The 13,904-nt window shown below is 37.9% G+C and overlaps 1 protein-coding gene across 1 annotated transcript in view; it reads left to right on the forward strand.

Moving 5' to 3' along the window:
* The window catches only part of atrnl1b (attractin-like 1b), a 264,456-nt gene that overhangs the window by 60,716 nt on the left and 189,836 nt on the right, over nt 1–13,904 (forward strand). Inside the window, exon 21 of the mRNA XM_029119865.2 lies at nt 5,934–5,986. Within this exon, the coding sequence (XP_028975698.2) occupies nt 5,934–5,986 (53 nt within the window). The remainder of the gene's footprint in view (nt 1–5,933; nt 5,987–13,904) is intronic.

The following is a 13,904-nucleotide window of genomic DNA, read 5'->3' on the forward strand; positions in this document are numbered from 1 at the left end:
TATTAAGTGCCTCTTGAACTCACCCAAGATGCCATCCCTTCAGATGTGACACTCGCCATTTTAAGGGCATGCTCACAAATGTAGGCACACATAGGTTTACCCACTGACATTCTACATCACTCTGTCTCACTTACTCCCATGAACATGCACACTGTCTGAACTTTGAAACTATCTCCTATCTCTCTTGCTCGCTTACTCACTGTCTTTCTCACATGCGCACACCATTAAGAGGTAGTGATAATGGCCCCAGTAATGAAGCGCAAGGCTTTCTTCACTGGTGAGCACCACATTAGATTGCCCTGTAATCTTTTGTTCCCCAAGGCTATGTAATGTGACGAGCTCAATGACTTATTTACAGAAGAAAATTGCAAGGGGCGGGTTTGACTTTAAAAAGAAAAAAGAAAATGTTCCTTTTCCCAATCTTGTTTTTTATCTGGCGACACTCTTTCTTATCCTTGCCTCATTGAAAGTATGTGTTTGTCATAATGCAATATTCTATATGTTTTTATTGGATGCTTTTGCCGTACTTGTTTCCACTTTACTCATGGGCGGTCACGGATTTCAAACCCACTATTATAACATTGCAAGCGCCGTGCTCTACCAATTTGGAGATACAGAGGACCTTTGGCTAGGAACCAAATGCACGCATGTGCATGTGGGAGAAAGCATGAACAAGAGAAGGCATAGACGCAGGTGGAAGACAAGTCTAGATTAAATTGCAAGAAAGCGGAAGGGATTCTATTGAGTTATGCACTTTGTGTGTGCAGGTGTGCTCTTAGTACAGATTAAATTAAGATAGACTGTGGTGGAGTGCATTACTGCTCTGCAAAGTGTGTGTATTTGTGTGTGTTCATTTTGAAATGTCAGCTGGAATGAAAAGCTTGGGTATTGATGTGCCCAGGGATTAAAAAAGATTTGTCCTCTGTGCTGGGGTAATAGCACGCTCTTCCTTGTCCTTACACTATATGTTTATCATGATAGAGACACAGAGGGCTCTGAAAGCTTCCCACATTCTCATTAAATAAGACATTGTGTGTGTTTGTAGCAGGTCTGTACAGTTGGCAGATGCTGATCTTTACGAACAACAGCTCTGTTTTTTGGTTAAACGCTGTGGGAAGAGTCCAGATAAATGGAACTAATTCCATCTAATTAATAGACTAAGCTATAGAGAAGGACTGCCCATCCATGCAATAGAGAAGGACTGCCCATCCATGCAATAGAGAAGGACTGCCCATCCATGCAATAGAGAAGGACTGCCCATCCATGCAATAGAGAAGGACTGCCCATCCATGCAATAGAGAAGGACTGCCCATCCATGCAATAGAGAAGGACTGCCCATCCATGCAGTAGAGAAGGACTGCCCATCCATGCAGTAGAGAAGGACTGCCCATCCATGCAATAGAGAAGGACTACCCGTCCATGCAATAGAGAAGGACTACCCGTCCATGCAATAGAGAAGGACTACCCGTCCATGCAATAGAGAAGGACTACCCGTCCATGCAATAGAGAAGGACTACCCGTCCATGCAATAGAGAAGGACTACCCGTCCATGCAATAGAGAAGGACTACCCGTCCATGCAATAGAGAAGGACTACCCGTCCATGCAATAGAGAAGGACTACCCGTCCATGCAATAGAGAAGGACTACCCGTCCATGCAATAGTGAAGGACTACCCGTCCATGCAATAGAGAAGGACTACCCGTCCATGCAATAGAGAAGGACTACCCGTCCATGCAATAGAGAAGGCCTACCCGTCCATGCAATAGAGAAGGCCTACCCGTCCATGCAATAGAGAAGGCCTACCCGTCCATGCAATAGAGAAGGCCTACCCGTCCATGCAATAGAGAAGGACTACCCGTCCATGCAATAGAGAAGGACTACCCGTCCATGCAATAGTGAAAGACTACCCGTCCATGCTATAGAGAAGGAATACCCGTCCATGCTATAGAGAAGGAATACCCGTCCATGCTATAGAGAAGGACTACCCGTCCATGCTATGTTTAGAAACAGTCCACGATTGTCGTGGTGGAGCATTTAACTCTGTAGCATGTAATTGTTTTAAAACCACTTTCTGCTCTTATCTTAAATCACAGCACTAGGTGTCATTGTTTTTAAAATATCCAAAAATAGATGTGCAAGCCTAGGACTGCACCTTCTAAAATTTTTAAAAATATAACCAGTTCCTACCTCATCCTGATTGTGTTACAGGTGCAGTTGGGTTATTTATTTAATGCTTCTTAATACTGTGTATTGCCCCCTTTAGCATCAGTGCAGTCTTTTGTAATAGTTGTCTATGAGGCCCCAAATTCTTGCAGGTGGTATAGTTGCCCATTCATCTTGGCAAAATGCCAACAGGTCATGCAAAGTCTTTGGTCGTCTTGCATGAAGTGCAGGTTTGAGATTTCCCCAGATTGCCTCGAAGTTATTACGGTCAGGAGACTGTGATGGCCACTCCCTTCACCTTTTTCTGCTGTAATTACTGAAGGGTCAACTTGGTCTTGTGCTCATTGAAACAACCACACCCTCTTTTTCAAGAGCATTCTGTATTCCTCTTGAGGTTACCTGTGGGTTTTTCTTTGTATCCCGAACAATTCATCTGGGAGTTTTGGCTGAAATTGTTCTTGGTCTACCTTACCCTGGCTTGGTATCAAAAGATCCTCAAATTGTCCACCTCTTAATAAGTTATTGAACAGTACTGACTGGCATTTGCAAGGCTTTGGATACATTGTGTGTGTGTAACAAGGCCAAACATTCAAGGGTATGTAAACCTTTGATTAGGGTCATTTGGGTGATTTCTGTTATCATTATGAAATCTTTTAAAAAGGAGCCAAACTGCTATGTGATAATAAATGGCTTCATATGATCACTATCCTTAAATAAAAGACTGCATGGTTAGTCATATTTTCAAAATCAATGCCAAAATGTCTACCAGGGTAAACAAACTTATGAGCACAACTGTAAAGGTTGCGTGGGCAAATGTGCACATGCCTGTGACAAAAAGAACCAGGGGGATAGTTACAATGTCTTATCTCACAAAATTCTGTCATTGTGGGTAGAAACTGCAAACTGATAATTGGTTGGCAATTTCATCCTATTTCAAGTAATTACAAATACAACTTGAGGAATGATACACCAGTAACTCAATTTTTCATCAAACAACTAAACTATGAACAAAGTTCCATTTCTACTTCCAAATGCACTTTAAGATGGCTGCTTACTGTGAATTCAAAGACCAATTTTTTCCAATTGTGTTGCAATAGAGCAGGGGTGTCAAACTCATTTTGGTCTGGGGGCCGCATACAGCTTAATCTGATCTCAAGGGGGCCAGACCAGTAAACTCATAGCAAAATTACATAGAACTAACAATAAGTCCACTTTTTTCTTTGTATTAGTGCAAAGAAGTAGTATTATACAAATATCTATATTAAATGAATTGTCCTTTTACAAAATATATGATGTAAACGTTTTTAAGAAAAGTATGTGCGATTTCAACAACACTTACTCAGTTTTAAATTTATTTAAGTGCATTATGCATAAAAACTGAACAGTTTTTGTACATTGTCGCAAAAAATGTTGTCAGAATTTTGTGGAACTAAAAAACACAGTCCTGCATGTTAACATCAAAATATAGAAATCATTGAAAATCCATTTTCTAATTCTGGGAAGCAACTCTGAACACATTAATGGACTCTTTATACATAAGTTGGCAATGTATGTTTTTTTTAAACAGTTTTTTTTTAGCAATTTTTTAGCAATTTGCCCCTGACACTTGGCATCTTTTAGCCTGCACAAGTGCATCAATATCAGGCATCATGTCCTGAGTAGCAGACAATTTTAAAATCTCAGTTAAGTGCTTATGTGTGAGCTTTGAGCGCAGCTTCGTTTTATTAATGTTCATTACTGAGAACTTGCTCACAAAGGTAGGTAGTCCCAAACATGCAAAAAATGTTTGCAGCCAGTGCTGTTAATTTAGGATAGCCTGGCAGGAGATACTGATAAAAAGGGTCCAAGCCTACAGAGGCAAATTTGTCCTTCAATTCTACATTACACTGCAAATCAATTATTTCAAGTTGCATGTCAACGGGCACATCAGAAGCTCTGACTGTGAATGGTGGGCGAAAAACTGCGAATTCTGTCTCGATTTCGCTAAAGACCTGAAATCGTTTCTCAAACTCCTTCAGTAACCCTGAAATCTTGTCTTTGTACTGTCTCATGTCAGGATTAACACTTGCTGCGCACTCTTCTCTTAGACAGGGAAAATGAGCAGGGTCAACGCTGGCCATCTGCGTCTCCCATAACGTGAGCTTTAACTTGAATGCACATATGATGTCATAATACTGTGTTACAATTTTTTTGCGTCCTTGCTTGATTAAGACCTCTAGCTCGGATGAAATTAACAGTTCAGACAACCACCTCCATGACGTGATTCATTTTTAACGACTTGCAGCATAATCCCTCCTAATGCAAAATGCAATGAAATGTCCAAAAATCTCCCCCTCCATTTGCTACTTTCTCTTTGAACTTTGTCACAACACCTGCCTTTTTCCCGATCATTGACGGCGCACCATCTGTAGCCATGGTTACGGCATGGGACCAGTCCGCCCCGACTCTGTCCAGCGCTCCAACGACGGAGCGGAAAATGTCCTCAGCTCTTGTGGTGTCGGTCATAGGCACCAACTCAAGAAACTCCTCTGTGACAGTCAAACTATCGTCAACTCCACGAATGAATATGGCCTGTTGAGCGACATCCTTAATATCAGTACTCTCATCAATAGCAACAGAAAATGCCAGAAATGACTCCACTTTGCGTTTCAGTTGGCTGTCCAAATTTGCCGATAGTTCCGAAATCCTGTCTGCAAAGGTATTTCTCGTCAAGCTAATATTGGCAAATGCTTGTCGCTTCTCAGGACACACAATTTCAGCAGCCTTCAGCATGCAATTTTTGACAAACTCTCCCTCACAGTATGGCTTTGATGCGAATGCTATTTCACTAGCAATTAGGTAGCTGGCTTTCACTGCAGCATCACTGGCCTCTCGGCTCCAAATTTCCTCAGACCCACCAACATTTCATTTACCTTCTGTCTTCTCAGTTCTCCGTGCAAGCTGTTGTATTTTTCGCCATGCTGAGGTTCATAGTGGCGCCGAATATTATATTCCTTAAGCACCGAAACTTGCTGCATGCACACCAGGCACACGGCTTTCCCATTCACCTCTGTGAACATATAGGAAGAGGTACATTTTTCTTGTAAAATACGACACTCTGTGTCCACTTTTCTCTTTTTTGACAACGACATTTCGCTGTTGATGTCAGCGCCAACAGAAGAGTGGGTAAACTGATAAAAAAAAACACCACTCAGACCCTGAAGCTCAGTGCTACCATCTGCTGTTAGTTCTGCCGAAAATGAAAATTTTCTTTTTTTTCATATTGCAGATTTTTTTTTTTATTGCTGATTTATCCCCCGGCCTGGACTGAACCTCCTGGCGGGCAGGTTCCGGCCTGCGGGCCGTAAGTTTGACACCCCTGCAATAGAGCCTTGTTCAGAAATGTCTTAAATGCATTATTTACTCATCAATCTACCCACAATACCCCATAATATGAAATAAAAACTGAAAATGTCCCTTGAGCATGTGACATTTCCACTCCAATCCTGGAGTATAAAGTTTTGGATCCAGCTATAGAGCCCCATTCTGGACTGGGTTTGGGGAACCAAAATGTGTTATTTTTCTGTTGTTCATATTTTGTACTGGACACATTTCGGTAGAACTTCTCTGTTTTGGATGGTCTTGAGATTTTCGAATTTCTGGTTTACATGTTTTTTCTCTGTATTAAATTGGTATTGGTAGGTACAGTTTTAAAATACATGTGTAGTGTATTACAATTCTTGTTCAGTAACAACTGTATTTTTCTCAATCATTTTCCCCCTTTCTTGCAGCTGTGACTCAGAGAACCGTTACCTTGGCAACCCTTTGAGAGGAACCTGTTATTGTGAGTATAACAAAACACACACACACTTGACTTTCAAACTTTTACTAAAACAAATATTACAAACAAACAAAATAACAAGCACCTCTGTCAACTCTAGCTAGGCTAGAATTTGCTTAGATATTAGCCAGGATCCTTATAACTTTGATATTAGTAAATGAAATGTCAACACATTAACTTGTTTTCAATTAACCCTTATATTGAGTTCATAGCGTTACAGTAGGTATGTCAGCTGCCCAGCAAATCTGATATCTAGAGATGAATAACATATATCTGGTTGCGCAATAGTTATTGTCAAATCTTAGATTTCAATCATGCTTGACTTGTTTATTGGTAGTTCGACTCATTTTACATAACTTCTGCAGCCACGATTCTCCATTATCCAGAGTAACACTAAGGAACTTAAAGAACCTGTGCGCAAATGTCTTTTCTAAGATTTAATGAAACAAAGATAACTGCCTCTCTGCCTGGCTTCACTTCACATTGCACATTCATGATAATTGCAGTCATGCAAGCAGGTGGTGGCCCTAAATAGGTCTGGGTAAAACAAACTATTTTCTGATGAATTGAGAATTTTGTTTGGATGATCAATTCTTAAAATCCAAAAATAACTTTTTGTAAGTCTATGCATTTCCCTTTAGATATGTTAAATGCATAGGCGGTTAGAGAACAATCGTGGTGATGGATAATTCTGCTAATATGATATGTGTTGTGGCTCTGATGGAGCTGCTTCAGGCTGTTTTGCACGCATTTAATGACCCGCGCAGGCAGAACTCAATGTCCTGCGAATGGAAGCTCGCTTTGTTGGGTGAGGCACATTGCTACCTTTAAGCCATGTGCTTATAGAGAAGCAGAACCTTTAAGCCATGTGGCTGATTGACATGGTGACGCAGTGGAATGGTCTGGTGCAGATCCTAGAAAGGTCCCTGGAGTAGCAGCCAACAGTCTTGGCAGAATTCTGAATGCTAGTTAATAACTGATATTTGGGCGCAGGTTGCAATAATGAATGGAGTTAACTGATTATTGACTGTGATGGTACGCACACATTTATATGAAAACATCCACTGAGGTTTTGTTGAAAAGTGTCATGAGCAACTGACTCAATTTATTTCTATCTTTCAAATGGTTGTCAGCTGAATTCTACAATATCACTGTCTGTGTTTATTATTCAATACAAATGATTTGTATTAATTGTTATTGAAGTGCACTTTTCTGGAACGACTTGCACTATGTTGTTGAAAGACACGTCAGAATAATTTGACATTATTTCATGGTAGTTACTAGAAATAAATGTTGTTTTGCCATTAAAGAAAAAAATCTGTTCTTATGCCATGAAATTAAATAGCTTTGGCAGACTTGCTAGCAATTGCTCAGTTCTTCCAGTAAGTTAGTAGATACCAGTAAAGCTTATTATTGGCTAAAACGTTGTTAAAACAGCCAGTGGCAAACAGCTTACATAGATGTTATTTGTGGTGGAGATAAACTTAATAAGAAACAGTCAATTTAACTGTATCAATGTCATTCATGAATGGCCAATTAACTATTAAAACGGCCAGTGGCAAAGGAGGATTTGTTCAGGATATACAGATGCTGGTTGTCAGTATAGACAAGAGGCTGTACTGACAGCTGGGAAGTGTACAGCTCTGCGGTGTAGTGGTTAACAACACAGCCTTTCACGTGGGTGACCTAGGTTCGAATATTTTATTGCAATATGTGCAATGTATACCCTAGTTAAATGCTGAGTGCTTAATATTTCAAAGCATGTGATTTGCAATTTCTTTACATGTAGCCCATTGAAATATCATAGTTTTTGTTAGTTTTTGGCTGCATTCTGATAAGGCTTTGTTTGATTTTAATTGAATTCCAAGTACATTTACTATTTCATTTTATACATTCTATAAAATTGCTTTTAAAATTGCTGAGCCCCTGATTTTCTTGGTAGCTGGTAGTGTATGGGACATGCTTTACTATAATTATCAAAATTAATATCCAAATAAATATCCAAATTAATACAAAATTGAATTGGAATCGTTAAGATTCATATCGGGACCTTGTGAATCAAAATCTAATCGGGTGCTGTTACCCAGCCATAATCTTGAATTCCAAAAAATATTTGCTTTAGAATAAATAATGTATTAGTTCACTACTTTTATGCTGCATGTAAAAAAAATAAGAGGACATGACCTTGGTGTCCTCGGTGGTCGATATGAACGATGCTAAACACCTAAGCCTTCCGACTGAGACTGAGAACGATAACAAGGCAACCGGATTTTTGGATAGGTACTCAGAAGAGAAGCAAATCCTGATTTTCTAATATTTCTAAATTTATCCTTTTCAACATTCAAATATCAAATATGACTTTGACAGCCCATTCACACACACACTCACCTCTTCGACATTTCAGGGAGGCGAGCACATTGCATCCATTTGACCAGCTCTTTATAAGACCAGCACTCACTGAGCTGCATGTAGTATTGAAGTTCTTTTGCTTAGAAAATGAAAAAAGATATAGGAATGAACAGCCACTATTTCTTAATAACAAGTCAGCCCCTAGCCTGTTTTCCCTAGACCAGGGATATTCAACTCTTACCCTATGTCTGGAGTCTGCTGGTTTTCAGATCTGCCTCATCATTAATTACACCCACCTGCTGTCCGAAGTCTAAGTTCCTGATTAGAGGATTACAATGAAATGCATTGAAATTGGCTTCAACGGCCAGAGTTGAACCCTGCCCTGACTCTTAGAAAATCTCCTTCAATTTGGATCGCATAATCAAAACAACATAACAGCACGCGCATAATCACCTTTAAAATTATTGCCACTTTTTTATTAGCTATGAAGAATGTCTAAAATATAAAACACAGGTAAGAGTTGGGAAAACATATGGGAAAACATTTGTTTGATATTAAGTAAATTAATACAGTGCCCCCAGTAAGTAACTGGACTGTTTTCCTCTATTGGCTCTAAAATAGAAATGTTTGGATTTGAAATGAGGCATAGATTTTCAGCCTTTATTTGAAGGTATTTTTTTGTGCGCTTTCCTTTTTTAAGCTATTTAAAGTATCGGGAAGATATTAATATAATGCTCAAATTAAGCAATTTTGTTTAATATTTGGTAGGATATCCCTTTGCATGCTGTAAGTCTACAACCACACCAGTCGCGGCTTATCTTCTCTGGTGATACTCTGCCAGACATACAACAGCCCTCTTCAGTTTTTGTTGGATGCACGTTTTTTTTTTCTTCTTTTCATTAGTTGCTGTGGCATTATGTTTTGGGTAATTGTCTTGCTGATTGAAGTGTTCAATGAATTTCTAGGCCCCTGTACTTTGTAGCGAAGAGGTTGATGCTCTTTAGAATTCATTCTGCTGCTGCTGCCAGCAACTACATCACCATTGAAAACAAGTGATTGGTTCCCACAAACCTAACTGCTGTAAGGTATGATAGTGGAATTTTGATGTTATGGGCTGTTTAACTTCCATAGGCCCTGTAGCCCTTGTTAAGGTCAACAGAATTATAATTTTTAGCAAGTACCAGAAACCTGGTTTTCTCTGCAGCTGGGATTTGACCACAAGTGTAGCTTTCTGCAATGCAATGTGAGCACACATCACAGTCAACAAATACATTCTTTATTGACCACAAAATGAACAGTGTTTACTGGGCATTTCATATTCTGGACTTGAACCTGGTGTTTGAGATTGCAGTCGAAAAGTAAAGACTTAAGGATTTGGAAAGATTCTGTATGGAGGAATGGTCTAGAAAAATGGTATAGAAAACATGGGTGCCTATAATTTGTCATTTATATTGGTGGACATAAATCATTTCAAATATGTTTAATTTTGGTAATTTCTCTTGAACAATCATGTTAACTTCTTAAAATTGTGAACTTGGTATAACTGAGTTGCGTGGTTGTCCTATCTAGCTATCTTTACATGAATGCACTAGTTATTAGTTGCTCTCAATAAGAGCCTTTACTAAATCACCACACATTTAGTCTAAATTTCTTCCCAGGTCATTGCTGTAAATTCTTTCTCAGTCAACTAAACTGGTTAAGTAAGTAGTAAATTATAATGAATATTTACCTTTATAAAAAATGTAATTTAATTGGGAAATAGATTAAACATAACTATGCAGCTCCAGGAAATGTGTTTTTTCCTGTGTATTATAATTGGCGCTGTCAACGTTAACATGTGCGATTAATTTAAAATATTTAACAGCGTTACATTTTTGGGCGCCGTTAACGCATTTTTGATTTTTGAGCCTCAGCGCCATCCAGTAAGAGCTTTACTTTAGTGGGAGCTTACAGGAACGCGCTACTATCACGCGTTTATTGTTTAACAGTAATTTTATTAGCGGTTGACTTGACCTGAGTACTTCACAGGCATTTTTTTTATTATATCATTGTAGAGTTTGCATTCATGTCGTGAATTGTGTTTACTCTGAAATAGTTTAACAATAACAGCCTAAAAATTCATTAGTTGGCTACACATGCATTTTTGCAATGAATGGATGTGAGGAAATGGGAATATCTCCTTGCGTCCCACACACCAGTCTCACTACAAAAACTCATCAAACGAGAATGCTAGCCATGTCTCCCCTAGCTCTGTTGCATGAATCCACCTGCTAACACTTTGCTTGAGGCTTGGTAAGTTGTCATTATTTAATGTTTTTGCTAATCTGTGCTAATCATTAATGTTTCCACCAAAGCATATTCTCATAGTGAGATTAGCAAACAACTGTGCTCTGCATGAATTACAGATGTACCCTGATTTAATGTTTGTATATAACATCTCTAGCCACCATGACTACTTTATGGCATTGCCTATTTGAGTATGCTACCTCATGCATTTGGTTGAATTTGGGGGAAATATAATAGAGATACTTTATGAAGTATTTGGTTGTGGCTAACATTTTTCAGGAAATCAGGCATTCACCTGAACCCCATTCTAACCAAATGTCTGCCTAAACATCAAAGGACTGTACCATGACCAGCTTCAGTGTGATTCAATGGGTTGAATGCCTGCACACCATTTAGCTGTCCAGATAAGAGGGGCTGATATGTGTTTTATACAGTAGCCTAACGTAGCAGATATTGTCCTTGGTGCGTTAATCAAGAAAACAATATGAGATGGCAAGATTCTGTTTAGATTTACATGGGCTACATTTAGATTTAATTCCAAGTCAAGCACTGGCTATTACCTGCATGTTACATTGCAATAGTTTTCAGGACACTTACCTCAAATGGTATTATAATACAATTTTCTGCATCAGCTAAATTTGGATACTTCATAAATCTGACACTATCAGAGCACTATCAGAACACCTTAAGCATCAAACAATGTAAGTAGGTAGTTGTTTGAAGTTTTGTATGGTAAATATAACTGTATGGAGGTTTATCAGTCTTTCCCAGTGCAGAGCATATTAATGAATTCAACATGTACTTGTTGTATGATAATGATGGGTTAGATTTGTTGTAAGATGAAGAGATAATGATTATAATTTTCAAAGGTATTTTAACTTGTGTATTAAAATCAATGATGGAGCAAACTATCTTATAACTTTTTTATTTTGATGATCAAAGACTATCACGGGTGGAAACAATGAAACCGATACCTTTCCAGATTTTAATTTATTTGGAAAATACCCTCCTTATTCTTATTGTAAAGATATTTTGACTTTGGTAGGGCATGGGCATATAGCCTACGTGACCATGTGTTGTTGTTAAATTACATCTCAGATTTTGTTTTAATTTAACTGCCATGTACAATTTAAAGGTGCAATTAATAAGTTTAAACTTCAGTTAGTGGAACTGTAGAAACCAATGAGAACTGAAAAAAAAAAAGTATTACTGAGAATGGTTTATCTACTGAAGCTTAAACACATAACACCCTCTTTACCAAAAGCTAATTTTTAAGAGCTAAAGCATTGCTTATGATGTTCATGTCACCAGAATGATTAAGGGTGAACTAACACTAGCTTAGACTGAGACTCTTCTAGCAGTTTTATTTGACGAAATAATCATGGCAACATTGCATTCCACTAAACATTTGCTTATATTAGCAAGTCATTGTACAAATTAAAACAGAGAATTAACTTAGGAACATGAGCATAGATTAGCTACTGAGGCTTGAAGGCATGACACCATCTCTAATTGGTAAAATTATTATTAGCTAAAATGTATGTTATAATGTTCATGTCACCCGATTGATTTTAGAAGGACAACTGTTTAAACTGAGGTTAGTTAAACATATATCCATTAGCTAACATTGCTAGCTAGGTAACATCATTAGCATTTATCACTCATGTTTGGATCATTAGATATCTATTTTTTTATCATGGCAACACTGGAATCCACTAAATATTTGCCTATAGTGACAAATTATTGTACAAATGAAAACTGTGTATTAATGTAGTTACTGAGCATAGATTAGCTACTGAGACTGGAAAGCATGGCACCATATCAAAAAGGCAAATAATTAATAGCTAAACTGTTTTTTTTTATAACGTTCATGTCATCAGAATAACTTTAGATGGAGTAACTAGCTAGCTAACATCATTAGTTTTCGGTAGCATTCTGAGCTATTTTTAGTGCTCCTGCTAGCTGTTCTTTTGGATTAAATAATCATGGCAGCATAGCATTCCACTAAATATTTTTACAACAACTCAAACAACCCGCAAAAATAGAACCCTTACAACAATAACAATAATTAAACATATATATATATATAGGTGGCAACTATATGCAGCACTTTTTTTTTGCCAAATAAATATATAATATTTATTTGGCAAGGCTGCAGATCCATTGCCATATACTTTGCTATTGGATTTATTTCTTTGGCACGAGTAGAGTTTATTAGTAGTGTGGCTCTAAATGTAGCTTGGATAGTAGGTTCAGTCAGTGTTGTCTTTCCACTTATATCAATATCATTGTGATGCTCACACTCAATTAACCATTATATAAAACTGTTCCTAAATCACCTACCAGATTCTTACTAAAAACCACTAGTTACTAACTAATAAGGCAATACGAATTCCATGTACAGTATAGTGTGTTGCATTGCGGGTTAAAGAGGGAGCAGAAAATATTGTTTCGCTGGATGTATGATTTCATTACATTACATTACATTATACTTGCAATTTTACAAAGTCTCCTGAGTATTTTGTTCAATAAATTCAGGTATTGAAGTGTTTTTCCGCAAAAAATATCCTTTGTACATTATAGTGGAGGGGGGGGGGGGAATATAGTGTGGTTAGATATATTACACAATCCCTCTCCAAAGCTAATGACCACAAGCAAATGAACACCAATAACATCAAAATGATTTTTTTATTTTAGATAATGTTCTCTACATTAACTTAACCTCTAACCATTTCTCAGTGTGCTGCACTTTATAATATTCTCTAACTTATGTAAAGTTCTATTTAAATAGTAATTTAGTTTCATTCATAACTTCCCCCACATACTTTTTCCTTTGAAAATCTAGCCTACACAATACTAACTATAGACAAACTGCAGACTTTATTTTGAAGGCATCATATGAAAATCGGAAGTCTTATTGTTGCTGCCAAATAACGTTTCACCGCAGACATTTATTTTGAAATTAAAATACGAAAACCGGGGGTCATATTGTTGCTACCCAAGATAAATAATGTCTGCAGTTTTAGAGCGGTGTGTTTGTTTTTAACTATTTTGTGAGTGCAGTTCGTTTAATGAAAATATGGTGAATGAACCCATCAAGGATGTACAGTACCATTATGCAGTATGGCAGGACGCTGCAACACAAATATATATTGCAAAGCCCAAATCAATTACATTACCGGTACCAAAGAAACAAGAACGTACTCCCAACAACAATGTTCCTTTGACGCTGTAAGCCAGGTGTACTTCTTGTACTTGATCGATTGAAAGTGCCACACATATCCTT

This window comes from Esox lucius, chromosome 5, assembly GCF_011004845.1.
Source record: "Esox lucius isolate fEsoLuc1 chromosome 5, fEsoLuc1.pri, whole genome shotgun sequence".
Classification (NCBI taxonomy): Eukaryota; Metazoa; Chordata; class Actinopteri; order Esociformes; family Esocidae; genus Esox; species Esox lucius.